Source organism: Castor canadensis, chromosome 13 (assembly GCF_047511655.1).
Source record: "Castor canadensis chromosome 13, mCasCan1.hap1v2, whole genome shotgun sequence".
Classification (NCBI taxonomy): Eukaryota; Metazoa; Chordata; class Mammalia; order Rodentia; family Castoridae; genus Castor; species Castor canadensis.
The window spans coordinates 113,196,583-113,222,286 of NC_133398.1; the positions used below are offsets into that span (position 1 = coordinate 113,196,583).

General features: G+C 45.3%; 1 protein-coding gene and 1 pseudogene across 11 annotated transcripts in view; one reads left to right on the top strand and one right to left on the bottom strand.

Annotated features, from left to right (window-relative positions):
- Nucleotides 1–983: 983 nt before the first annotated feature.
- Nucleotides 984–1,844, top strand: LOC141415680 (retinoic acid receptor responder protein 1 pseudogene; annotated as a pseudogene).
- Nucleotides 1,845–4,170: 2,326 nt separating this feature from the next.
- Nucleotides 4,171–25,704, bottom strand: part of LOC141415567 (uncharacterized) — a 38,440-nt gene continuing 16,906 nt past the window's right edge. For 6 of the 11 annotated variants that reach the window (XM_074052451.1, XM_074052450.1, XM_074052449.1 and 3 more), the window contains 14 exons: nt 22,468–22,556; nt 20,581–20,688; nt 20,170–20,351; nt 19,735–19,922; nt 16,398–16,591; nt 14,851–15,038; nt 14,346–14,581; nt 11,112–11,305; nt 9,486–9,679; nt 9,014–9,234; nt 6,554–6,747; nt 5,909–5,989; nt 4,887–5,080; nt 4,174–4,634 (listed from right to left, as the gene is read on the bottom strand). In XM_074052451.1, the coding sequence (XP_073908552.1) occupies nt 4,249–4,634; nt 4,887–5,080; nt 5,909–5,989; nt 6,554–6,747; nt 9,014–9,234; nt 9,486–9,679; nt 11,112–11,305; nt 14,346–14,581; nt 14,851–15,038; nt 16,398–16,591; nt 19,735–19,922; nt 20,170–20,351; nt 20,581–20,688; nt 22,468–22,547 (2,640 nt within the window). In that variant the 5' untranslated portion in view covers nt 22,548–22,556 and the 3' untranslated portion in view covers nt 4,174–4,248. Of the gene's footprint in view, nt 4,635–4,886; nt 5,081–5,908; nt 5,990–6,553; nt 6,748–9,013; nt 9,235–9,485; nt 9,680–11,111; nt 11,306–14,345; nt 14,582–14,850; nt 15,039–16,397; nt 16,592–19,734; nt 19,923–20,169; nt 20,352–20,580; nt 20,726–22,467; nt 22,557–24,044; nt 24,170–25,704 lie in introns of all 11 variants that reach the window. The other 5 variants (XM_074052448.1, XM_074052455.1, XM_074052453.1 and 2 more) reach the window with 5 other exon arrangements.

Consider the following 25,704-nt stretch of genomic DNA (forward strand, 5'->3'; position numbering starts at 1 on the left):
TGACTTTTAATTATTAATTTATGTTTATGAAATTACACAGGAACAGCACATTGTCCACTTAGAAAATGCACTTCCAACTTAACATATTATTGCTCTCAGTTGATGAGTTTTCACTTAATAATTAAAAATAATTTGTGTGGCTTTTTTCTGCTTCCACTCAAGGTCAAGTAACTTCCTTCACAAAACGAACACAAAAGAAAAACATATGCGAAATAATGGTCTTCAGAATATAGCTACTCATGCCGCAAACTTTAAGAATTCTCCAGAGAGGAAGACCAGATGTGGTGAAGCAGCCTGTAATCGCAGCTATGCTGGATGCATGAAGTAGGAGGAACACAGTCCAAGGCCAGCTCTGAGAAAAGAAAATAAGACTCTAAAGCAAAAAAAGGGCAAGGACATGGCTTAGATGGCAGAGCAGCTGTCTAGCAAGCATGAGGTCCTGAGTTCAAACTCCAGAATTTCCAGAATTGTCTTGAGATGAGAAACAAGTAACAAGAGCTTCACGACTGCCAAGTTTACTTCTGTCAGGGCAAAAACTACACTAGTGTTGAGCAAATAAAGGAGACCTTTTCAAAGATGATTTTAATAGGAAGGAGAGACCAAATTCAACTTTGCTTTCTAAAAAAAATAACTTTTTAGTGCTGGGATCTAGTGGAACAGAAGGAAGAACTAGGGGAGCAGTTGAGCAATGATAAATTATTTGTAATCTATTGCAGTTATTGGATGTTAATGGGAGCTGAGTTTTTTATCTTTGTTATTTTTTTAAATTTTTATCTCTGCTATTCTTGTCTCTGGGTTTACTAATTGGTGCTTCTGGGTTTTAGGATCCTATTCTCCCACAGAGAGTAAGAGACTTGTTAACTTTTCAAAGAGCTGGTACACAGTTCCACAAGAAAACTCCCTGCATCCTAAAACTGTCAAGATGACTTTAAGCAGGCGGCCCAGCGGCGACCCCGGCTCTGACCCGCCGGCCGCCCGCGTCCATGCAGCCCCGGCCCGGCGTCCAGCGGCTCGCGCTGCTGCTGGCCGTGCAGGCAGCGCGCGCGGAAGGGGCTGGGATCCCGCAGCACGCGGCACTGCACTTCTTCCACGTCCGTGCCGGCTCGCCCAGCACCCTGCGAGTGCTGGCCGCCGTGCAGGAGGGCCGCGCATGGGTGGATCCAAAAAAGGGCTGTAAAGTTGACCTGGTGTTTAGCACAGAGCGCTACAACCCAGAGGAAGGTGAGGATCGTTTGGGGAAATGCTCTGCTCGGGTGTTTTTCAAGAAGAAGCCAAACCAGCCATCAGTGTAACCTGCACAAGGCTCATTGAGAAACAGAAATGGCAACAGGAGGTTTACCTGCTTTACAAACAGATGAAGCAACTTAAGAACCCCTTGGGCATTGGCAGCATACCTGAGAGTCATGGACATATCGATCCCTCACTGAGACCCATCTGGGACTTGGCTTTTCTTGGCATCTCTTAGGTGATGTGGGGAAAGACCACCCAGTTGTTACACTACTACTTGGCCCAGCTCAGTAGTGTGAAGCAGTGGAAAACTAGTGTTGGTGCAATTGATTTTGATTATACTGTTCTGCTTCATGAATTCTCAACACAGGAAATTGTTCCCTGTTGTATTCACTTGGTGTGGTACCCTGGCAAACCACTGAAAGTGAAGTACCACTGTCAAGAACTGCAGACTCCAGAAGAAGCCTCTGGAACTGAGGAAGGATCTGCCATGGCACCAGCGGAGTTTAGTGATTTCTAAAAATAAAAAACAATGTGGGCTGAGGGTACACTCAAGTGGCAGAGCACTTGCCTAGAAAGCATGAGGCCCTGAGTTCAAACCCCAGTATCACCACCACCACCACGAAAAAAAAAAAAAAACATCTGCTTATACCACACTCTAGACAAAATGACTCTCCTAGCCTAAATCATTACTCCAGCACAAGAGCTAAGGTCTAGCATTCCAGTAACTTAAGAAAGCCCATGGTCACGAGTAAACATTTCAACAGTTAAAAGAAAGGGTTGGTGTTCAGTTGGTCTACTTGAGTTTTGACTCTGGAAGTGTGCACATTCTGACTTCTGCTCAGAGCTAATCAGTATCAGCACATTCCTTGAGGTTTTAGTCCTAGAAGTAAAAATCTAGTCCATTAGTATATGCTGCCAATGGATCCGTAATTATCTTTCAAAGGTGGTTTCATCTCTGAATTTGTTTCTTAATATTTTGAACATACTACAGCTATTTTATGTTGCTAAATTGCTCCTACCAATATGTCAACAAATGTATTTCAATGCAAGCAAATATAAACTGTTATGAAATTTTAGTGTATTTTATAATTTCAGGCAAGTACTCCTTTTAAAATTGATTTTGACTTAAATGTTTATGTTTCTAAATAAAAAAAACATGACTTGAAGCAGATGGATAGACATTTCAAAAGAGCACAGAAGAGAACTTGCAGTCACAGGTTTCATAAAGGGCTCATAGGAAAGGGAGGTCAGAGCTATGGTTAGAAAGAAATTTATCCAATGTTTACTCAAGCTAAAAAGAGTTTTAAGTCCATCTTCGTCAATGCCTTGAATTTCCTTGTCAAAGACCAGATTTGAAAAACCCATGCATATTCTTGATAATATTGGATTCCTTTTATCCTGTGGCCCTGGAAAGCAGTTATGACTAAGAAATTTCTCACTGCATACTTTATCTTTTGAAACAGCTAACTGCAAGAAGTCCTTCTTCTTCACAACTTAAAGTCCATCAACCCTTCCACTTGACTCCCTTGTTTGATGCCTCTGTAAAACTTTTGTGTTTTCCTGCAGAAATGAAAGTTCTCACTATTGCAATAGTCGAAATAAAATTAACTTCTGCATTCTCCAATTTATATTTTATACCATGACTTAAGATTGCACTTCATTTTAAAACTCCCCTTTACTCAAGCCAAATAAAAACACAGTCTCTTTTGTTCGTTCCCTGACAGATATCTCAGGACTTAAAGGGAAGAATAATTTCTGGCCTTATGTATCGAAATCCTGATCATTTGTAATGAAGCATAGATTTGATTTTGTATAGTTTTAGCTAGTGTCCTGATTTTTGCTGCTAGTTCCTTGTGTTGTGATTTGTATATATATTCCACCACTGGAAATTTCATTCAATGATTTAACAACCTTTGTGACTTTTATATAGAGATACATTCTTTCTAGAGATCTTCTCCTCACTGTAAGAGCTATAAGAAAATTGGGTTTGTGAGTCTCCTTTATTTGTGTGTTTTGAGATCAAAATCACTAAAAATGCCACCCTCCTAAGAGGAGAAAAGGGTTTTTAAATTTGGATTTACTCTTAACTGAGGGATAAAAGGGATAAATTTGGTACTAAAATTAAAATATCTCTGTGTCTTTTTGTTTGTCGGTGTATAATTCAAAGAAGTTCTGAGCATTATAGTTTCCATACTATTTTCCTATATCCAAATGGTATTACCAAATTAGATTGTAAAGTTTCATTGGAATAGACTTAGGAATTAGTCTTAGGGATATTAATAGCCAAACAGGTTGCTGTCCAGGAACTGTGACTCCCACAAATGACAAATGCAACCCATTGGTTTATAAACTCTGACATCAAGGTCATCCCAGTATGACTCAAAAGTCCTTTCCTCTCTCAGGGAGCAGTCCATTTGTCACTCATGCTCACACACTCCTGGACCTGGTGAACACAGCATCCATCTCTTTCACACAAAGCCCTGCACTCTAAATACCATGTTATACTCACAAAAGGGATGGGTCAGCCATCTCCAGCCTCAATCAAATGCCTGAGGTCATAGCATAAGAGGTAAATATATGCATAGATGCACCTCTACCCTATCCCTGACTCTGCACAGTAACTGGAGGGAGCACACATCTACAGTCCAAAGGTTGACCTGAAGTTTTGCATTAAGAAAATGGCCCTCTTCAGGTTGAATTGAAGGGGAAAATGGCTTTTAGCCAGGAGATGCCAGGTGTGTGCAGAACCAGCCTAAAGGACACTTGCTACCACCCTCCCCTGCAGACCCATTCACAGCATCTGTCAGCATGAAGTGCTATGCTACTAGGTCTGAAGGAAATGCCACGAAGTTTGGCATCTAATGTCAAAGAGTAAAGAAAATTGTTTATTTATGTCAAATAATGTTGTCAATTAGTTACAATAATGTAAATAATCAATATGTAAATAATGTAAATATCATATGAACAGTAATTTTCATAGACTCATTTTTATATCACAAAAAGAACAAATAAAACAAACTAAGAAAAAAGGAAGTAAAGCTCCTCTTCCATTGGCTCATCCTCTTTGGAAATAAGGCCAGGGCAGGAAGGATCCTCTGATGGGAAAAATGCCTGTGAACCAAAGAAAGCCACATTTGAACAGAACAGGTGAGAACCGACACCATCCTGGCCTGCACAGCCACTCCCACCACTCATTACCATGAAGTGCTCTTCATGGTCCTCAGATATGGTAAGGAGCTGAGTGTCATCACTGATAATCTCCAGCTCCGTGTCCTCAGGTATAGGGCTGGGAGAACTTATTGTTGGTCCTGGCATAGGATTTGGTTCAAATCTTTGGGCCTCTGAGGGAGATGGATCAGGCTCTGCATTGGGTTGAAGCATCAGCAATTGAGCAGTTAAAAGCCCTGCAGGAGGAGACAAGATCCTCATATGAACGCCTTGTCCTCATGCTTTCAAAAATCAGAAAAGGCCAAGGTTGCCAGAGAAGCCAGAGCCCTGACTGCAGAGAAGAACACAGCCTAGACTGTGGTCCAAGTGCTGTGGAGTCACAGGCTCCTCATTCCTCCTTGCCCACCTCATAAAATGGAAGGTCCACACGGTGGGGCCCTGCACAGACCACTCCTCATGTGCCCAGCATGCAAACCCAGGCTCCTCACCTTCATAGGCTGTTTCACTGGGCTCCAGAAACTCCCACTGAAACAAGAGATGTTGGGCCAGGTGCATCTCCTCTGAACCAGGCATATGGAGGTTCAAGTACACTACCATCAATTTGAGGCAGGGAAACTCACTAGGTTCATAGAAATCCTCCCAGTACATGTTAAGCCACGTGTGAAGGATGTAGGTGAGTGCCCTGGAAGCACATAGAAGGGCAACAGAATCAGAAACTTGTCTTCCTTTCCCTGCACTGCCAGAGTGAATTTGTTGGACCTGGCATCCTGTGCCCATCCCTGTCTATACAGAGGACAGAACAACCAGACCAAACCTTTGTCTGTGCAGGAAGTGGCAGGGAAGGAAAAGAATAGGGAGATGCTGGGAGCCACCATGGGACAGTGCCAAGGCTAAATGGTCTGAGCACATCTCCCCTGTTCAGGGAATCTCTATATGCTGCTCTGTGTGTCTCTGTGATGTCAAATCCACTAAGGCATGTTCACCTGCTTGGCTTCCACAGGGCTCTGGTGTCCCTCATATATTGTGGTTCTAGCTGTGTCATTTCCCTAAGCAATATGTGTTGGCTGTCTGCCAATTACACTATTCAATTGACATGCTGACTGTGAGCACTCCAGGAATCTCAGTACTGGTGCCTCTCCAATAGAGAATCCACTAGACTCTCCACTAGAGAATCTCTCCAGACAATCCTCGCAGATTCTCTGGAAAGCCTGATGGGCACAACATGGTGGGCAAGCCCCTCAGGGATAGGCTATGAAGTAGATGATGAATTCTTAAAGGGGACTTCACTGAGGCCTTAGAAACACCTCTCCCTCTCAGGTGCACAGGGAGGGGTCCCACCTACAGTCCTCTAGGATTTCTTTTAATTCAGGTGAAGATCTAGACTGCAGCCCTCTAGTCAGAATCACAAGAGTTTTGGGGCCCAGTGTGTGCCTTGTCCTACCCGAAGCATCCCCTAAAAGTACACAGTCTTGGCACAGGTGCCCACCCTCTTTACCCAACAGCAGCTTACTTTTTCAGCTTGTTCTCTGGTCTATCAGCCTCATGGGAATCACACCATGCAGACTCACAGAAGCTGTCAACACTACTGAGCCTGCGATGAAACATAGCATTACTGAGTAATTTTCCAAAGGAATGGAGCTCAGGACGTCAGGGATCTGCCTGCTTTTTGACTGACATATACTACATTCCTGGAAACTTGCCAACACGTACCAGGTGCCTCATGTTACATTGTGCAAGGAATGAAACCACCTGGCTCATTCCCAGATAACTTCCTTGGCCTGTGTTCCTCAGAACCCGAGAGCTGCCAATCTGCTTAAGACAGGTCAGATAGTACTCCATAGACTGGGGATTTTCTTTGAAAACTGGGAAGACTGATTGCTGAGGCCAAGAGTAAGTGAGGTCCAAGGTAGCATGATTCTCCCAGGAGGACTGGGGATGCACAGAGCAGCCACAGCCCTGGCTAGCTGCCTACACAACATCAGGCTCAAGACAAGTGCTTCTATGGCTCATCCCTGTAGGCAATGGAAACACCTCATGATGGTGTTCTATTGGGCACACTAGTGTCTACAATCAACCTGGGACAAGAGCAGGACACTGCATGGCCAAATCACAGCCAGGAGTGAGGGACTCCAGTGGGTAAGGAAACAGTGCTCACCATGTGAAGAGAACATGGAGAACATGCTCTGCAGTAGTAAACTGGCCATAGATGCCAAGGAAGTGGTTGAAAAATATGATGTCCCCAAGGAACATGGCAATCCAAAGTTGCTCCAATAAATTCTCCAGGGAGCCAACTGTGTGTATTCCATTGCTCCAGGAATCCTCTTGTATGGACACGGGTGCATTTTCAATCTGGATGGGTATAATGAGGTGATATTCAAATATCAAACAAGAAACGCTATTTGCCTTCAGAGTGTAGAGAAAAATGTCCCAAACATATTATATAGACACACACTCACACACACAAATTGGTAGGGATCTCTTGCTTTAAACAAGGTTCAGTATGGTCTGAAGGTGCCTTGACACCTATTCTGGTAATCACTGTGTCACCTTGGTGATCACCTGGCTTCATGGGACTGTAGTGATCCAACATCTGCCAATTTGTACTAGGCATCACTTGGGGAGGTCATGGGGAATGAGACTGTGGAAGTTGGGAGACACCAAGAGAACACTCTGCTCCCTGAAGATTCTCCAGATCAGTGGGTTTGCTGAGGTTGCTCTGGAATGTAGATGCCTGGTCCCCTGGATCTACAAAGTTATTGGTCCGCAGTGCTATAAGAAGCTTATTCTCTGAAGTTATACTCTACCCACTCACTGCCCTCACACAAAACCTCCCCAAGGTGTACTGATATGCTGACCCCCTGGGGTGCCCAGTTCATGTGGAAAACCAGACACAGTCACAACCACATGCTACACCACATCAGCCCCAGGCAGATCTGGACGGCCCATTTTCCTACTCTGAGGAGACAGAGCTGCGTTTACACCTGGACCCTCATTTAAGCAGGTGTGTGACTATGGCCAGGTATTGTATATTTCCTGTCCTTGGCACTGTCCCCATGTGCTAACTGTAGATGATGGTGGTGTTGGATGCCTAGAAAGTCCTTGCTTCTACATATCCCAGCGTGGCTGTATTTACTGTGACTCTTAGAGATATGTGGAACAGGTAGCTAATGCACCATCACAGAGAAGGAACAATTGGAGTAAGTTGAAAGACAAAGAATATAACGCAGGCCAAGTTGTGGTGATGCCCTGCTGTAATTTCCATACGTTGGAGGCTAATGGAACTGAATGTTGTCTTCCAGGACAGCCAGGGCCACACACCCAGAATGTGTCATTCATTCAACTATAAAAATGACACAGGATTCAAACCAAGCCTGAGTTCCACAATGGAATTGAGAAAAAATGACAAGTGCATGTGTATATATGTGTGCCTGTGTGAGTGTGTGTGTGTATGGGTGTAGCAGGGGTGTTGGTTAGGACCAGGGCTGAGTCTGCATTGTGGGGAATTTGGTAGCACAGTGCCATTTCTATCATCCTCCTGGTACCAGATTCATGGGTGGGCACTTGTATTCTGACAAATCTCTCCCTTATTAAAGGACTCCTCAGAGTATCAAGTCACTCAGGATGGATAACTCCACAAATCAGGGCCCGCTTTTCATATCCATGCCAACTAAGCTATACCCACAACCACACAATGGAGGGTGGACTTTTGTACAGGGGAATGAGTGTCCTGCTCCCTGAACGACACAGCAGGATGAAATGCATGGGGTCCTCATCACTGAGGTGTAAGAGGGTGAGACAGGAGGACAAAGCAGAAGCCACAGAAGACAGAGAGAGATTGACTTTTCACACCATGATGATTGTGATCCACTCAGTACTGGATTCAATGGTGTATGTGCCTTGTCTGACATTCAGATCTCAGCTTCTTCTGAGAAGGCTGTGAGGAGCCACTGATTTTTACTACTCCGTGGAGTTCACCACCAAGGTGTGCCCCTGCCTTTGCCCAGCCCCTCCCATCCATGCATGATGCAGAGAAACTGAGTTGACAGTATGTGTGTGGGATATGGCTACATGGATTCAGGTTCCATTACCATGGCTGTCCTCCCTCTATTCACTAAAGTGACTTGGTGCCAAACAGGGCTTAAGGTCAAAGAAGCTCTTTAGAAGCTGTGGGTATCTCTAGTGACACACCATTATGAGTCCTACTTCTTCTTTCCTGTCTCAGTGTGCTTGTCCACCTTGTGTCCATGCTCAAAGCTGCCTGGGCCTGGAGAACCCAGCACCGTGCTTTACCCTTTCACATAAACCCCTAGACTTTAACCTCCTATCTACTTAACACACTGAGTGGGGGTCAGTCAATTCAGACCTAACCCAAAGTCCTGAGGTCCTGGCACAGAAGACAAATGTATGCTTGGCTGCCCCTCTGTGCAATCTCCGAGTGCATACAGCCAGTTGTGGTGGCCTATCTCCACTGTTCAAATGGAGAACTCAGGTCTTTGGTTAAAGATCAGCTCTTTCCACAGTGATCCTGGTTATTAAAATGACCAGGGAATGCCAGGTCTGGACAGAGGAGGTCTGAAAGACACCTGTGAACACTCCTCCCGGCACCACCACTCACATCATCCACTACCAGGAAGTGCTCTTGCACCAGGTCTTGAGGCATGGCAATGAACTTAGTGTCCTCATCGATCCACTCCACATCCATGTCTTCAGCCATAGGCCCAGGAGAATTTGTTGTTGGTCCTGGCATAGGATTTGGCTCAAATCCTTGGGCCTCTGAAGGAGGTGGCTCAGGCTCTGCATTTGGTTGGGGAACCATCACCAGACCTGTTAATGTAGCTGCAGAAGGAGACAAATCTCCAGATGACCACCTTGGCCTGATGTTTTTGAACATCAGAGATGACCCCAGGCTGCCGGAGGAGCCAGAGCCCTGGCCCCACAACAGGAAACCTTCCTAGACTGTGGTCCCAGTGCTGCGGGGTTGTGGGTCCCTCATTCCACTTTGCCCAACTCCAGAAATAGAAGGTCCACAAGGTGGGGCCTACATAGACCACTCCTCATGTGCTAATGATGCATGCCACGCTCCTCACCTTCATATATGGCCCCACTGGGCACCCGGTACTCCCAGTGAACCAGGAAAAGTTGGGCCTCGCACTCCTCATGTATTCCAGACATTTGTAACTGCATGTATGTTGTGGTCAGTGTGAGGCAGGGAAACTCGGCAGAATTGTCAAAATTCTCCCAGTACTGGTAGAGCCATATGCCAAGGATGGAGCTGATATCCCTGGATGCAGAGAGTAGGGCAGAAGAATGACAGAACTCACCTTGACTTTCTTTGTCCTTTTCCACCAGACTTGGAAGTGCTAGGATCCTGTGCCTGCTACCATTTTATCCAAAGGACAAGAAAAAGCAGACCAAATGTTTTGTCTGTCCAAGCAGTGGCAGGACAGGCACAGGGGCAGAAAGCCTGCATGGGGTGGGGAGGTAGAAGCTAAATGGCTTGAATCATCTTCCCTGATCAGGGATTCTCCACATACTGCTGTGTGTGCGCCTTGGCCTCCCTTGCCTCTGGGATGTCAACTCCACTAGGGCATGTCCTCTTCCTTGGCTTCTCTATGGGGCTAGTTTCTCTCACTTTGTGGTTCCAGCTGGTTCATCTCCATAAGCAATGCGTGTCAGCTGTCTGAGAGAACACTATTCCATTGCTGTGCAAGTTTCCCTCAGAGCACTTACAGTGCAGCTGGGGAACAGCTGACTCTCCACTAGTGATGAGGCCACCCTCACAGATTCTCTGGGGCCTGATGGGCAACAGGGTAGGCAAGCCCCAGGAGGATAGGCTGTATTGTGTATGATGGACTCTCAAAGGTGCCTTTTGCTGAGGCCCAAGCAGCCACTCCACACTCAGGTGCTCAGGACACAACCACAGCTCTCGTGGAGTCTTTTCAACTCAGGTGCCCCCCAACCTCAGACTTCTATTTGGAATCAGGAGAGTTTGGGCACCCAGACTGGCTGCTACCCAAATGCAGCCCCTAAATGTCCCTATGGAGACTGGTACACATCCTCTTTACCCAATAGCTGGTCACTTTTTCAGTTTGTCCTCTGGTCTTTTTTCCTCATTGGAGTCATACCTTGTGGAGTCAATGCAGCTGTCACATCTACCGTGACACCTAGTGTTACCTGGTAACTTCCCACAAGAATGGAGCCCAGGAAATCCTTGACTTGCCTGCTCTTTTACTAAAATACGCTATGTGCCTGGAATCCTGCCCAAACACAGTAAAGCCTCATGTTGTATTTCAGAAATGAATGAAGCCACCTGGGTCTTTCCCAGCTAGTTTGCTGGGCCTGTTTTCCTGCATCCCCAAGAGCTCCCTGGACTGTGATATGACAGTGTTTGCTCCACAGAATAGAGAACTTCCTTTAAAAATGGGGAGGTGCTTTGCCAGGGCCAAGGGTAAGTGAAGACCAAGGTAGAATGATTCTCCTGGAGAAACTCTGGGCACACAGAAGAGCCAAAGTCCTTGTTAGCTGAAAACACAACATCAGACCCAACACAAGAGCTTCTGTGGCACATATCTCTGGATCCTGGAAACACCTCCTAAGAGGGTTCTTCTGAACCCACCAGTCTCCACAATCAAATGGGGAAAAGAGAAGCATGGTAGCTGGGCAAGTCACACCCAGGAGTTTGGGATTCCTCTGGGTGTTGAAGTATTGCTCACCATGTATAAAGAATATCCAGCACATGCTCAGTGGTAGTAAAACATCCATAAATCCCCTGGATGTGGTAAACAAAAACAGTGTTTCCACAGAGCAGGGCAGTCCAAATCTGGTCTGTGAAATTCCCCAGGTTGTGTGCCTCAGGAATTTCATTATGGCAGGACTCTTCTTGGAGAGACACTGGTGGAGTTTCAATCTAGGTGGGGACAAATGACAATAAATTCAAACACAAAAGCAGTATCAAACAGCAAAAGGAGAGTGCACTGAGAAAATACCCAAAGATTTTCCACAAACACACACACACTGATAGGGATCTGTTGCTTTAGGTGGGGGATCAGATTCTACTAGATGTCCCTTGCCAGCTCTTCTGGCCATCCCTGGGTCACCTTTGGTGGCACCTGCAAAAATCAAGAGGCATCATGGGCTGGGGGAGAACGAGAGTGTCAACACTGGGATTAGGCCTCCTTTTGGGTGCTCCTGGGTACAGAGTATGTACAAATTAGGAGACACCAATTGTATCCCCTTCTCCCTGGAGGTTCTCTAGAGCAATGAGTTTGCTGAGTTACTCTGGAATGTAGATGCCTTGTCCCCTGTGTTCTACAATGTGACTAGTCCTGAGTGGTGTAAGAGGTTTATTCTCTGAAGTTTTACTCTACTGAGTGTCTGTCCTTAGACCAAATAGCCCCAAGATCTACAAGTATACTGCTTCACCTGCCTACCCTGTCCACACGATAACACCCACACACTACACCATGTCCGCCATTAGCAGATCTAGTCAGCCCATTTTGTAATTTTGAGGGGAAAGAGCTCGGTTTATACCTGGACCCTCATTTAAGCAGGTGCCTCTCTATGGCCAGGTATTGCATATTTACTGTCCTTGGCACTGTCCCCATGTGCTTGCTGTGGATAATCCTGGTGTCAGCTACCAAGAAAGTCCTTGCTTTTATACATTCCAGGGTGACTGTATTCCCTGTGATTCTTAGGGACAAGTGGAACAGGAAGCTAATGCACAATCACAGAGAAGGAACAATAGAAGTAAGTTGAAAAACAAAGAATATAATGCAGACTGGGTTGTGCTGATGCCCACCTGTAATTTCCATGCTTTGGAGGCTAATAGAAGTGAATGTTGTTTTCAAGGACAGCCAGGACCACACACCCAGAATGTGTCATTCATTCAACTACAAAAATGACACAGGACTCAAACCAAGCCTAAGTTCCACAATGGAATTGAGATAAAATGATAAGTACATGTATCAGTCTATCTATCTATCTCTGTGTATTTATACATATTATAATATATATGTATATAATGTCAAAACACCTCAATTGAACATGAACATTCACACAAACATTCATATCGCTGGCTATGGATGCAGGTGTTTGGACAGGAGATGGACTCCATGCCTGTTACTTGAAGACCTTCAAGGACTGGGGAGGCCTGAGAACTTCACTGATGGTCAGTGCAGGTCCTGAGATTGGACAAGGTCCTCCAGGAGTGTTGTTCAGGACCAGCACTGAACCTGCATTGTCGGAGTTAGATAGCACAAAGTGCCCTTTCTATCATCCTCCTTGTGCTAGATTCACTGCTATGGCACTGACACTCTGACAAATCTCTCCCTTGTTCAGGGACACTTCAGAGAGTATCAAGTCACTCAAAATGGCTAACTCCACAAAACAGGGCCCTCTTTTCATATCCATTCCAAATAATCAATACCCAGGGCCAACAATGGAGGGTGCACTTTTGTACAGGTGAAGGAGTGTCCTGCTCACAGCAGAAAGAACTGCAGGCAATTGCAGAAAGGCCTGGAGTGAGAATTGGGACCAGGCAGTGCTCTGTCTGATTGCATGTCTGTTTTCCCTCTGTGGGAGAACCATGCTGCCTCTACTTCCTCATATCCTCTCAGAGGAGGTGACAGGCCAGTGAAGGAATGAGCATCTGACTCTGGATTCCAAAGTCAGGACCCTGTCCTCTGTGATAGCATCAGTCTGCTGGACTTTACCCACAGGTAAATTTGGGTAGGATGACTTATGTTATGATACCAGGTGAGCCTGACAGAGGAGAATCTACTGAGTTAGTCCCTAAGGATACAGAATGATTATCCTTCCACTGGGAGAGAAAAATCGGTCTGTGTAAGCAGGTATCCACAGAATGTCCCTAGTCCAGGTCTTGCCAGTCATGACACGCTCATACCTGCTTCTCACTCTGACCAACTGTCAGCTCTGCAGCAGACAGGATTGTATTGAGAATTTTTGTAGTCAATGAAATGCCCACATTTGGCCCTTTCCTAGAAATGAAAGATTTCCCAAAATTTTCAACTAAAATCTCAGAGAGCTTTGATGCCCCTAGAGAGATCAACCTTCACTGGGTGAATCCTCATCACTGAGATGAAGACAGTAAGACAGGTGGACAAAGCAGAATCCACAGAAGAAGAGATGGGGATTGACCTGTCACACCATTCTCATTGTGATCCAGGCAGTCCTGGATTCTATGGTGTATGTTTCTGGCATTCAGCTCTCTGAGCAGGCTGTGAGGGGTAATTGGTATTTATTAATCCAAGGAGGTTTGTCACCAAAGAGGGACCTGTTCTACCCAGCCCCTTCCTTTCATCAAAGATTCAGAGATGCTGAGTTGACACCATCTGTGTGGGATATGACTTCCTGTATATGGATTCCACTGTCCTTACTCTCTTCCTCCAGGAGGCTAAACTGACCTTGTGTCAAAGAGAGCTCAAGGTCAAGGATGCTGTTGAGGAACTGTGGGTCCCTGCAGTGCACCTGGACCTATAAACTCTGACCTCAAGGTTTTCCCACTATGACTCTAAATCACCTTTTCCTGTCTCAGGGTGGTGTCCAGCTCTTGGTCTGGCTCATAGACTCCTAGTCTGGTGAATTGAGCAACCCTAACTTTTAACACAAACCTGCAGAGTATAACTTCCATGTTCTGCTCAAAGAGTGTGGGGTCAGCCCCTCAGCACTCACCTAAATGCTGAGGTTCTAGCACATGGACAAATGAAGTCCTTTCTGCTGTACCTTTCTCCACCCTGATTCTATTATTGCAGAAGGCCAAATTTCAGGCACTGAAGGGGGAAAATGAGGTCTGGTTAAGAAAATGGCCATGTTCATGTAGATCTAAGAATCTGAATGGGGAAAAATGGCTCTGAGCCATGGAATACCAGGTCTGGACAGAGGAATTCAGAAGGACACCTGTCACCACCCTGCCCTGCAGAGCCACTCACAGATTCCATCAGGATGAAGTGATCAACAAGGTCATGAGGGGAATCCAATATAGAAGGGTTCTCCCTGATCAGGTCAAGCTCCATGTCCAAGAATTGAGGCCTTAAAGGCTCTCCAAATGGACCAGTCTTATATTCTGGCATCTCCACAGGAGGCAGCTCCACCTCTGGTGCTCCTGAGGAATTTGGTTCAGGCTCTGGATTTGGTTGTAATGCCAAAATTGGAGCTGTAGCTAGATCTGCAAGAGGTGATAAGAAACCCACATGAACACCTTGCCCTTATTCTTTGGAAATTCAGAGATGATCTCTCTCAGCTTCCCTGAGAAGTCAGAGCCTGGAACCCACAGCAGGACATCCTCCCAGACTGTGGTTCAATCCCTGTAGTGTCCAAAGCTCATCCTTACTCCTGCTCCAGTGCTAGACTAGGAATATACACAAGGTAGGGCTGTGTGCACACATCCCTCTTCATGTGCTCTCTGTCCTCTGTCCCCAGGCTCCTCACTTTTACCTTCCATCTCACTGGGCTGCATGTCCTCCCAGTGGTCCAGCAGAAGGAATGTTTGGACCTCCACTTCTGAGCCTGGCATATAAATCCCCAGGTAATTAAGTAATAACTTCAGGCACGGGAAGTGTGGTGGTTCATGGAAATCCTGAGAGAAATAATCCAGCCAGGTGCCAAAGATTGATGACAAGACCCTGGAAGCAGATGGAAGGGCAATTCAATCACAGGCCTGGCCTTCCCTTTCCCTTCCCTGCCACAGTGGATTAATGGGTGCATGGTTCCTGTGCCTACCCCTGCTTATCCAAAGTACTGCACACTCTAGACCATGATATTTGTCTGTCCAGGCCATGGCAGTCAGGGTAAAAAAAAAAACAGGAGTTGCAGGGATCCTCTATGAGAGGGAGCCCAAGCTAAGTGGTTTGAGCACTTCTTCCTTGTCCAAGGACTCTCCACACACAGCTCTATGTGTCTCTGGGGCCTCTTTCCTCATGTCAACTACACTAGGGCTTGTTCTCCTGCCTGGCATACACACGGCTCTGGGAGCCCTCACATTGCAGTTCCAGCTGCCTCAATACCCTGAAGACCATGGGCGTGGTCTATCTGCCCATAGCACTTTTCTCCTGATTGGCAAAGCCTGCTTCTGAGCATGCATTGGGTCCCTGGGTATCAGCTAAGTTCCCACTATGAAGTGAGGACATCAATCCATTTCTGTGGCCCTGAGGGGCAACACGGTGGGCAACTACCACAGGGATGGGATGTGTTTTGGATGATGGATTAACACAGGGTCCTGCTCTGAGGTCCTAACAGCTCATCTAGCAATCAAGTGCTCAGAATGACACCCACAGCTCTTTTGGCTTCCTTGTATTCAGGTGAAGCTCTAGACCTGAGCCCTGCAGTTGGAATCACAAGTGTTTTGGATCACAGGGTGTGTCTAATCCTAACCAAACTCAGCCTACACATGTCCCCACTCTTTAGACAGAGAACCTAGAGAAGTCCATGAAAGTGTCACATCTACTGTACCTGTTATGACACCGAGTGTTCCTGGGTGACTTCCCAAGGGAATGGAGCCTAGGACATCAACAATTTGACTGTTCTTTTACAGTATTGTGCTATGTGGCTGGAAACACAATCCCATACAGTAGGTGCTTTGTGTATATTTGTGCAATGAATGAGGTCACCTAGCTCCTGTACAGATACCGCACTGGGTCTAGGTTCCTCAGAACCTGGAGCAGTCCCTGATGTGCTACAGGACATGGGAAACCTCCTTTTAAAAATAAGACTGTTGGGGTGAGGACATGGTAAGTGAGGACCAAGTCAGAGAGATTATCCAAGGAGGGGTCGGGACACCCAATGTAATCAACAGACCTGGTGGCGAACTCCACAGGAGCAGGCCTGGGAGAGGCATTTCTAGGGCTCATTCCTCTTGGTCCTTATGAAAGGGTTCTACTGAGCACTCCAGTCTCCACAATTAAACCAGAACAAAAGTAAGGCAGGGCATTGCCAAGTCTCAGCTAGGAATTGGCTTGTCCTTTGGGTATTGAAGTAGTGCTCACCAAGTGAAAAGCACATCCAGCATCTGCTTGGTGGTAGTGAAATATCTATAGCTGCCCAGAAAGTTGTGGATACAGGTGGTGTCCTCACATAAGGCAGAGTTCAATATTTCGGTCACCAAATTCTGCAGATTTCTTGCCTTGAGTTTCAGTTCACTGCAGGGCTCATCCAACATGGAGGCTGATGTATTATTATTCTAGGTGGAGAAAAAGGAGGAACAATTTAAACACAAACAGTAGCAACTGGCAAAAAGCATTGCACTATAGTGAAGTGAAAATTGCCAAAAAGAATTTTTCACACACTCAGGTATATACACACCCACACCCACAGGCATACCAATAGTGATCTGTTGCTTTATGCGAGGGGACAGATTGGTCTGATGGCTGGCATCACCTATACTGTCAATGATTGTGTCACCTTTAGCATCCTCTGGGAAAAACCAAAGGATGTGTGTACGTGAGCTGATCCAGTGTCTCAAAATGTGGATGAGGCCTCTGTTCTGGCCTCTCCTGGAGCCTGACTATATGCCAGTCAAGAGACACAAAGAGGACATCCTTCACTCTTTAGTGTCTCCAGAGAAATGAGCTAGCTGTAGTTGCTCTGCATTCTACTTGCTGGTCTTCAAAGTCTGCATTGTCTTTGGCTTTCAATGTTATAAGTAAGGTCATCTCTGAAGGTGTACTCCACTGAACCTCTGTCTCAGAGAAAACTTGCCCCAGGTCCACTGGTATTCTGACCCACCTGCCTGCCCAGACCATGTGGAAAGCTACACACAGCCACATTCCAATCCTCACCCACACTGTCCAGAGACATGCCTGGCTAGACAGTAACCCAAATTTGAAGTGATAGAGCAGGATTCATAAGTGGCCCCTCCTTCCAACCTTGGATGTTACCCTGGACAGGTCACTGTGGTTCTCACATCCTCCCCACTCTCCCCTTTTTCTCATTGAGCAGCCACCCTAGCATCTGCTAGCTAGGAAACCCTTGCTTTTACATGCCCATAGCTACCTGTGTTACTTGTGGCACTCAGGGACAGTTGGAAGATGTAGCTAATGCACTAATATGGAGAAGGGACAATTAGAAGGGTAGATAAGGGAATCAACAAAAAAAATGAAATGCAGGCATTGCAGTACACATCTTCAATTGCCATACTTTGGAGGTTCAGGGAAGAGCATCTCAAGTTCGAGGCTATACTGAGCCTCATAGGAAGATGCTGTCCCTCAAATGAATAAAAAACGAAACACAACTCTACACAAGCCTAAGTTCAATACTGGAATGAAGGGAAGATCACAGGTGTGTATATAGAAATGGATACATATGGACAAAATGGCTTATGCAAGCTCACATATTTACATGCACATTCACAGCCCTGTGTATCCCTGGAAGTGTTTGGGGGTATTCAGGACATTGCATGATATTTGAATATCTGGGAGGAATGTGGAGGTGTGGAGACCACCCTTATGATGGGAACTAGATCCTGGGTGGACAAGGAGTTCCAGGGTGTCTGTCAGGACTAGGGCTGATCCTGGCTTTGGGAGAGGCAGGTATCACAAGAAACCCTTCCTGTTATCCTTGTGGTACCAGATTCCCAGGCAGTGCACTTCCCACTCTGATGAACCTCTCCTCTGCTCAAGGCCACTTGAGAAAGCATCAAGGACACTGAGAATGGCTAACTTCACACAGTAATGCCATCCAAACAAAACTATATACAGACAGACAAATGAGGATGGGCTTTCATGAAGGTAAGTGAGAATACTGCTCCCAGTGCCACAAAGCAGAATGAACTGCAGGCAACAGTAAGAATGCACAGAAACAGCAAAGTGAACCAGGCAGCTGCTCTTATAGATTGTAGGGCTGAGCTTGCCCTCTTTGTGCAACATGAACTGCCTCCACTTCCTCCTGCCCTCACAGAGGAGGTGACAACCCTAGAAAGGAGTGATGCTAGGACCCAGGATTCCAATATCAGGGCCCTGTCCTGAAGGAGAATCTCAGGCTGATGGATAGGACTACAGGTAGTCCTAGGTAGGATGCCCTGGGTTATGGTGCTGGGTCTGCCTGCCAAAGGAGGAGCTGTTGCAAATAGGTCCACCTATTTGCTTTCCCTCTCCTGAGAGAGCAACAAATGTTGCTATTTGCTTCCCTCTCCTGAGAGAGCAACAAATGTTGCTATCAGGAGGCTTCACCAGAGTGTAAGTGGCCCAGGTCATGCCAGTCCACATCTGCTTCCTCCCCTTGCCCAAATTTGGTCTCGAGAGAAGATTCTTTCTCTTCATCACATAGAATTCTACATATAATATTTATTATCAATAAATTCTTAATGCATGGCCCTCTCCTACAAACCAAATATTTTCTACAACTCTTGACTAAAAATTGGCATGAGCTTTATGTCCATCGACTGATCAGACATCACCCAGGAAGGCCTGGGTGATGTATAAGAGGATGAGAAATGATGACAAGGGCAAAGTCACAGAACACAGAGATGGAGGTTGATGTGTTATAACACACAGACTGTAGTCACCCAGTGAGTACTAGATTAGATGGTGTCATGTACCTGCCATTCAACACTCAACTCTTTCTGAGCACACTGTGAAGGGCCCTTGATCCAAGCTATTCTGAGGAGGTGTGTCACCCAGGAGGGCACCTGCCCTGCCCACACCCACCCTTGCATGGAAGGTGCTGTGAGGCCATGTTGGCGGTTGTGTGGGATATGGCTTCCTTGATTCAGGTTCCCCTTATCATTCCCATTCTCCTTGAAGCTAAAATGACCTGTCATGACTAGGTATCAAGGTTAAGGTCGCTGTCCCTGAACCTGGGGACCCTGTGATATGCTCTTCACATTCATGCTCCAAGACCTTACCACGGTGACTCTAAGTCATTCTTTCCTCCCTCAGGAAGCTGTCCAGCTTCTACTTGTGCTCACAGCCTCTTGGGCACCCACTACCCAATCTATCCTTTCATGCAAACCTACAGGCTTAAACTCCCTCTCACTTTCACTAACGGAGTGAGGCCAATCATTGAGAATTCACTCAGAGTTCTGACACAGGTGATCAATCAGGGACTAGCCATCCTGTTCCATTCCTGAATCTACATAGTAACTGCGTTGGCCTTTGTGCAGTGGACAAAGTGGAGTTGAATTATCTATCAGGTCTAGAAAATGGCCCTGCTCATGTTGCTCCCTGGATTTCAATGGGAAAAATGTTCCTGCACCAGGGAATGCCAGATTGGGGCAGAAGGGTCACAGGGTCCCAAGAATGCCTGCCTCCACTATGACTGCACAACCACTTGCATCAGTTAGCATTAATTGCCCTGCCACCAATTTGGGCTATACTTAATCAGCACCTTTTCTACGGTCACAGATGAAGGCCAGGTAGACTTGCATGATGGAACCGGCAGCATGGCCTGCTGGAGCACTGGAGTCTCTTCGGGAGCTGTCTCAAACTCCACAGCCTCTAAATGAGATAATTTGAGTTCCACATCCTCCAAAATAGGTTCTGAAGTTGGTTCCACACCTTGATGTGGTGATAGAACTGCAGGAAGAGATAAGATCCTGTAATTCTGCCTTGACTTCCAAAGGCAGAGATTATGCTAGGTTTAGTTAGTTGGCTGACTCTGTAGGATGAGGCATTGGGCTACCACATACAGGGATCATCCTACTGAGTCCCAGAATCATCCTCCAGGAGTAATAACCTGAGCCACCTACTCTGAACAACAAACTGGGCCAAGAGCAGGACACTACATTGCTAAGTCACAGCAGTGGAAATCCTCTGGGCTCACCATTTGAACAGTCTGTTGAGCTCATGCTCTGTTGCAGTGAACCTTCGGTTGCTGCCCCTGGTTGTGGGGAGGAAGATGGGGTCCCAGAACAGCACAGAAGGCACCATTTTCTCCAAAATTTTTGCCCTGGAGAGTTTCTCCCTGTAGGCCTCACAGAGGAAGTTGGCTGGCACAAGTTCTTCCTGGTTTGGGGCCAAAGAGGGACAGTTCAAGCATGGAGACAGTAGCTCACTGGAAAAAGGACTTTGTCATAGAGTCAAGTGAAATAGGAGGATCAAATTTTCCTATACTCACAGACACACAGACACACAAACACACACCCACAAGAGGAGGGATCTGTTGTGGTCTCTGGGAGATTAGAGTGGCTTGTGTGCCCCCCCCCTTCAACTGCCCTGTCCTGCCCTCTGTCACCTTTGGGGTCCTCTGGAAACATCTCCACTGGCATTGTGGTCAAGTACTGATGTAGTTTCTCCAGACAGAGGCTGGCCTCCAGGGTTGCTTCTCCTGGAACGTGAGCCTCTGCGCAATGGGAGACATCGAGAAAACATCCTTTACTCTATAAGGTTTAGAGAGATATGAGTTTGTTACAGTGGATCAGGACAGTGGTTGCCTGGCCAACAGGGTTCTAAATTCTCTGGCCCGTATCCAGGAAGTGAGGATATCTCTGAAGGTCTCCTCAACTGACACTTTGTCTTAGACAAGACATCTCCTAGGTTCACTATGCTGCTGAATGCTTCCTGGACTGCTCCATGTCACACCTACAACCACCCCACCACTGTCTCCAGATGGGTCTGAATGTGCCAATGCCCAACTGGGAGGAAATCAAGTTAGGTTCACACCCAGTGCCTCTTTCCAATAAGGCATGTGATCTCAGACAGGTTATTCTGACTCTCATGACTTTCCTCGTTTCATTACTTGTACTTTTGGGATCATCCTAGTATTTGTCTCATAGAAAGGCCTCAGTTAGCCATGCCTATCTTACCTGCCTTAGCCTGGAACCCTCAGAGACAGCTGGCACCTGATGCACATGCACTAACAGAGATGGGACAATGACAAGAAGGAGAAGAACAATATAATGAGGACCAAGTGTGGTGGTCCCCACACTTAAGAGGCTAAGGGAAGAGCATTTAGAGTTAAAGGCTACCCTGGTCTCCATAACCAGTCCTCATCTCTTATAAAAATAAAACTGAAACACAACTCAACACAGACATGAATACCACAGTGCCAGCTAGAGAAAATCACAACTGCAAGCATAGGGATGTGTATGTACAGACACACAAAGGCTTATTATGCACATCTACATTCACAGATAATCACATATGCTCTCACAGATATGCATGGCCATGTGTGTGAACACAGGCTCACAAGCAGACACACTGACACAGATGAGGAATTCTGGCTCCCTGACTGCAAAAATGCAGCCAGTCCACAGGGTTGACTAACATCTGCTCTATACTTACATTCATTTGAAAAGCTGAAGCCAAGTCAGCCTTCCTGGACTTGTTTTATTCCTCTTTTTTGTACACATTTCCAAATGATAAAATCTACTGGTTGAAACTTGCTTTCTGCCATCAAACATTGTCAGTTCTCAAAATTATGCCTGAATTCTGCCCTTCCTGAAGACAGCCTTTGAAGATGCTTCAGCCTGCACTGCCCATCCCCAGTCAGTAGGGCTATGTGTTATCATTCTGTCTGCCTCATCATCTTGTATTAAAATCTTAACCAAAGTTGTCTCCCTCCCCTGCCTATCTTGGGTTTCAGCACTCCAATATAACTAACTTGCAGAGTCATCCAGCCAAAGCAGCCTCCGGAAGGCTATGGTCCTAGATGACTACAAGCTCAAGAGAAGGCCTGAGCATGGACACCCAACTGGGCTGCTTCCAAATTCCTGACCCACAGAAAAAGAGCAAAGTAGTATTTTTTCTTGTTTTACTATGCTAAATGTTAGAGAAATCTCTTACACAGCTTAGGAAACTTACAGATAACAGATGGCAGGCCCATATGCTAACTACTGGTGGCATCTGGCACTGTTCTGCAACCTCAGGGTCTTACACTGGGAGCCCAGGAGCATCGTGACACCTGCTCTACAAGAAAGTGCTTATGGCCTCAGCAACAACCCTACCACGTGCAGATGATGGGGTTGATACTTAACAAAACTGAAGTGATGAAATGTGCTAAGGGAGCTCTGCCTCATGGACTCCTCCTCCTCAGCTCAGTCACTGCTAGAAGCTGGGGTGTGGGAATTGTTTCTCTCATAGAAGAAAGATCTTTGTTATCTCAACATGCTCCTTAATTTACCTGCATTTCCAGAATCTGAAATTCAAGTTGAAATGTAACCATGTGGCAACTTTCTGATAATCAGTGTCTCTGTAGAACATTCTTCACGTCTGTAAATTAGATAAACAAGCATTTTATATGCAAACAACAGTTGTCTTCAGATATCCATTATTTTGTATGAATATCTACAACATATGTAGAAATATGAAAGTGTACATTAGCAATTGTATTTAAAAATCTGGAAGAAAGTATATCAAATTGATTAGCCTTACAAAATTGGATCAATATCAATTTATACTTTCTAGTGCTCAATTATACCAACATTCAAGGTAAACAGAAATAGACATAGAAAACCCTAGGTAAGTTTGAATCATGTTCACTGTTTGATGTTCTTCTTTCTTTTCTGTTTCTCATCATTATCTTGTTCTTGTATGGATTTGGCTTGACATGACTGTAGCCATCCTGGTTCATAACCACTATGGTGGTCCCAGAGTAACCCTAGTCAGTTTTTCCAACAATCACTATTAGACAAAACCACTAGAGACATTCATGGAGCTTTAAATAGGGATCCTGGCTCCCAGATGCACCTGACTCTCAATATTAAGATAAACTGAGAGCATTCCAGCCGGAATGAAGTCACTTTTGTCCTAACTCACAAATATGCCATTCTTTCTAAACCATATTTAGGGAATCCAAGTGGTCTTTGCTGCCACCCAGAGCCATGATTCTGGCAGTAACTCCCCCCAATAAATTCTACTCTGTGCAACTGTAGATATGTCTAGCCTCTTTCTTTAGTCTCACAACACCTAGGGTGGGCCACATACATTAGGACCATTTGTCCTAAATACTGTTGAAGACAATAAATGGAACCCACATGCTTATCTCTGTTACCTCTCAAAATTTCACTAATATGAATGCTATTTTCAAGATATGACATGCATACATTTTTGTGGAACTGGGGTTTGAATTCAACATGCTCTACTGTTTGAACCAAACCTCCAGACCATTTTTCTCTGGGTATTTTGGAGATGGGGTCTCTTCACCTGTGCTGGCCTCAAACTATGACCCTCTGTTCTCAGCCTCCCAGTACCTAGGATCACGGGAATGAGCTACTGGTGCCCAGCAAGCCCTTTGTTTGTTTGTTTATGCATCTATTTAGTTTGGCAGCACTGAGCATTTACTTCAACACCTCAAGCAAACTACCCCTTGAGCCAGTCCTTTTCCTTTTTTTTGAGGGAGGTGTTAACAAGGTTATTTTTTATAAACTTTTTATTAGGATATTCGTTATATGGGGGGATTAACAACAATTCCGAATAGACTTGTACTGTACATTGGTTACACTGTCCCCATTATCTCTTCCCCTTAACCCTCTCCCCACCCCACTTAAAGCAATTGCAAGTTTTCTCAGTTCTACTTCATAGAGGTACATGAAGTCCATCAACCATATACCATCATGTTAATCTCTTTCACTCACTCTCCTCCTCCCACTAGTACACCAATACACACTGTATCCATTTTACAGTCCTGTTTTTCATTATTAATATTTAAGTTGGTGTTCAAAGGGGTTTCTCAATGTATGCCCAGTTGGGTAGACTCACCAGTTCTTTGGCTTTTAGTTTTGTTTGTTTTGTTTTTTTCAAGTAGACTCTTGCACTTTTTCCTGGGCCAACTTGGTCCCTCAATCCTCCTTATTTCTGTCTTCTGAATAGCTGGGATTGCCAGCCTGAATCATGTAACAAAGCTTGATTTTATAATAGGGTCTTGCTAGTTCCTACTCAAGTTGAGCCTGAGGCTCAATCTTTTTCTCCATTTCCAGGGTAGGTGGGATTACAGGCATTTGCCACCACAGCCAGCCAACATGCCCTATTCTGAAGTTCAAACCTGACTCATTTTCTACATATATGTTTATCCATGCAACCACCACCCAGATCAAGAAACAGAAATTTATTATACCTCATAAGCACAATTTTGATGTTAGGTTGGCATGCAGTTTTGTGAATGAGATTATTTTTAGAAGGGCACAATTCTACAAGGGTAAAGAGAAAAGGAAAGATAAGAGCAACCTAATTTTGGAAGCTGGAACTCACTGGGATAAATTCAATAGTACATGGACAAGTAGAACTGACCTGGTATATCCAGGAAAATTGAAACCTAAGACAGCAATGGGGAAAGCCCAGAGGGAAGTCAATTTAAATAGAGTGCTAGGTAGGTATTCAGAATTAGTAGAACCAAGTTATTCTAACAAGATGATTGTGAACTTTGATTCCAAGTGTAGTGGCACATACCTGTAAGCTCAGCACTCAGGAGGCTGAAGTCAAACAATCACACATCAAGGCTATCCTGGACTACATAGGGAGAAGGAAGGGAAAGAGGAAGGGGAAGGAAAGGAGAAAGGAAAAAAAATAACAATCTATAACGTAAGTGAACTTCAAAAAAGTCAGTGTTACAAAAGACAAAGAAGGATCAACCAGATTAAAGGAAACTAAAGACACATGACAGCTAAATGGAATGCCTGATCATGATTTTATGAAAAGAAAGATTCAATGTGGTTGAGATGTCAGTTCTTCCTAATGTGACCTATAGATTCCATGCAACCCAACTGAAACCCCAGCAAGCTGCTTTGTAGATAATGACAAGCATACTCAAGAGTTTAAAACAGGCACATGAATGAAACAGGAAATTCTCAAAGGGAGAGGTACAAATGAACAGTATATACAAGAAGAAGTGTTCAACTTCCCTGGCTACAACAGATATGCAAATCACAACAACACTTATTTCATCTCACCCCGGTTAGAATGGCTGTAATCAAGGGCAATAATAACCACAAATGCTGGCGAGGATGTGGTGAAATGGAACCCTTAAACATGCTGGTGGGAATGCAAATTAGTACAACCACTTCAGAAAGCAGTAGGGAGATTCCTCAGAAAGCTAAAGCTAGAACTGCCATATGATCCACTGATACTGCCCCTGGGCATCTGCCCAAAGGAACATAAGACAGGATACAATAAAAACACCTGTACTCCCATGTTCATCTGAGCATGACTCACAATAGCCAAGCTGTGGGAACAACCCAGGTGTCCTACAACTATGAGTGCATAAGAAAATGTGGTGTATACACAGAAGTTTTACTCAGCCAGAAGGGATAATGACATGTGGTTTGAAAGTGAATACAATTGGAAGGCATGATGTTAAGTGAAGTTAGCCAGGATCAGAAACACAAAGGCCACATGTTTTCTCTCATACGTGGAAGATAGATCC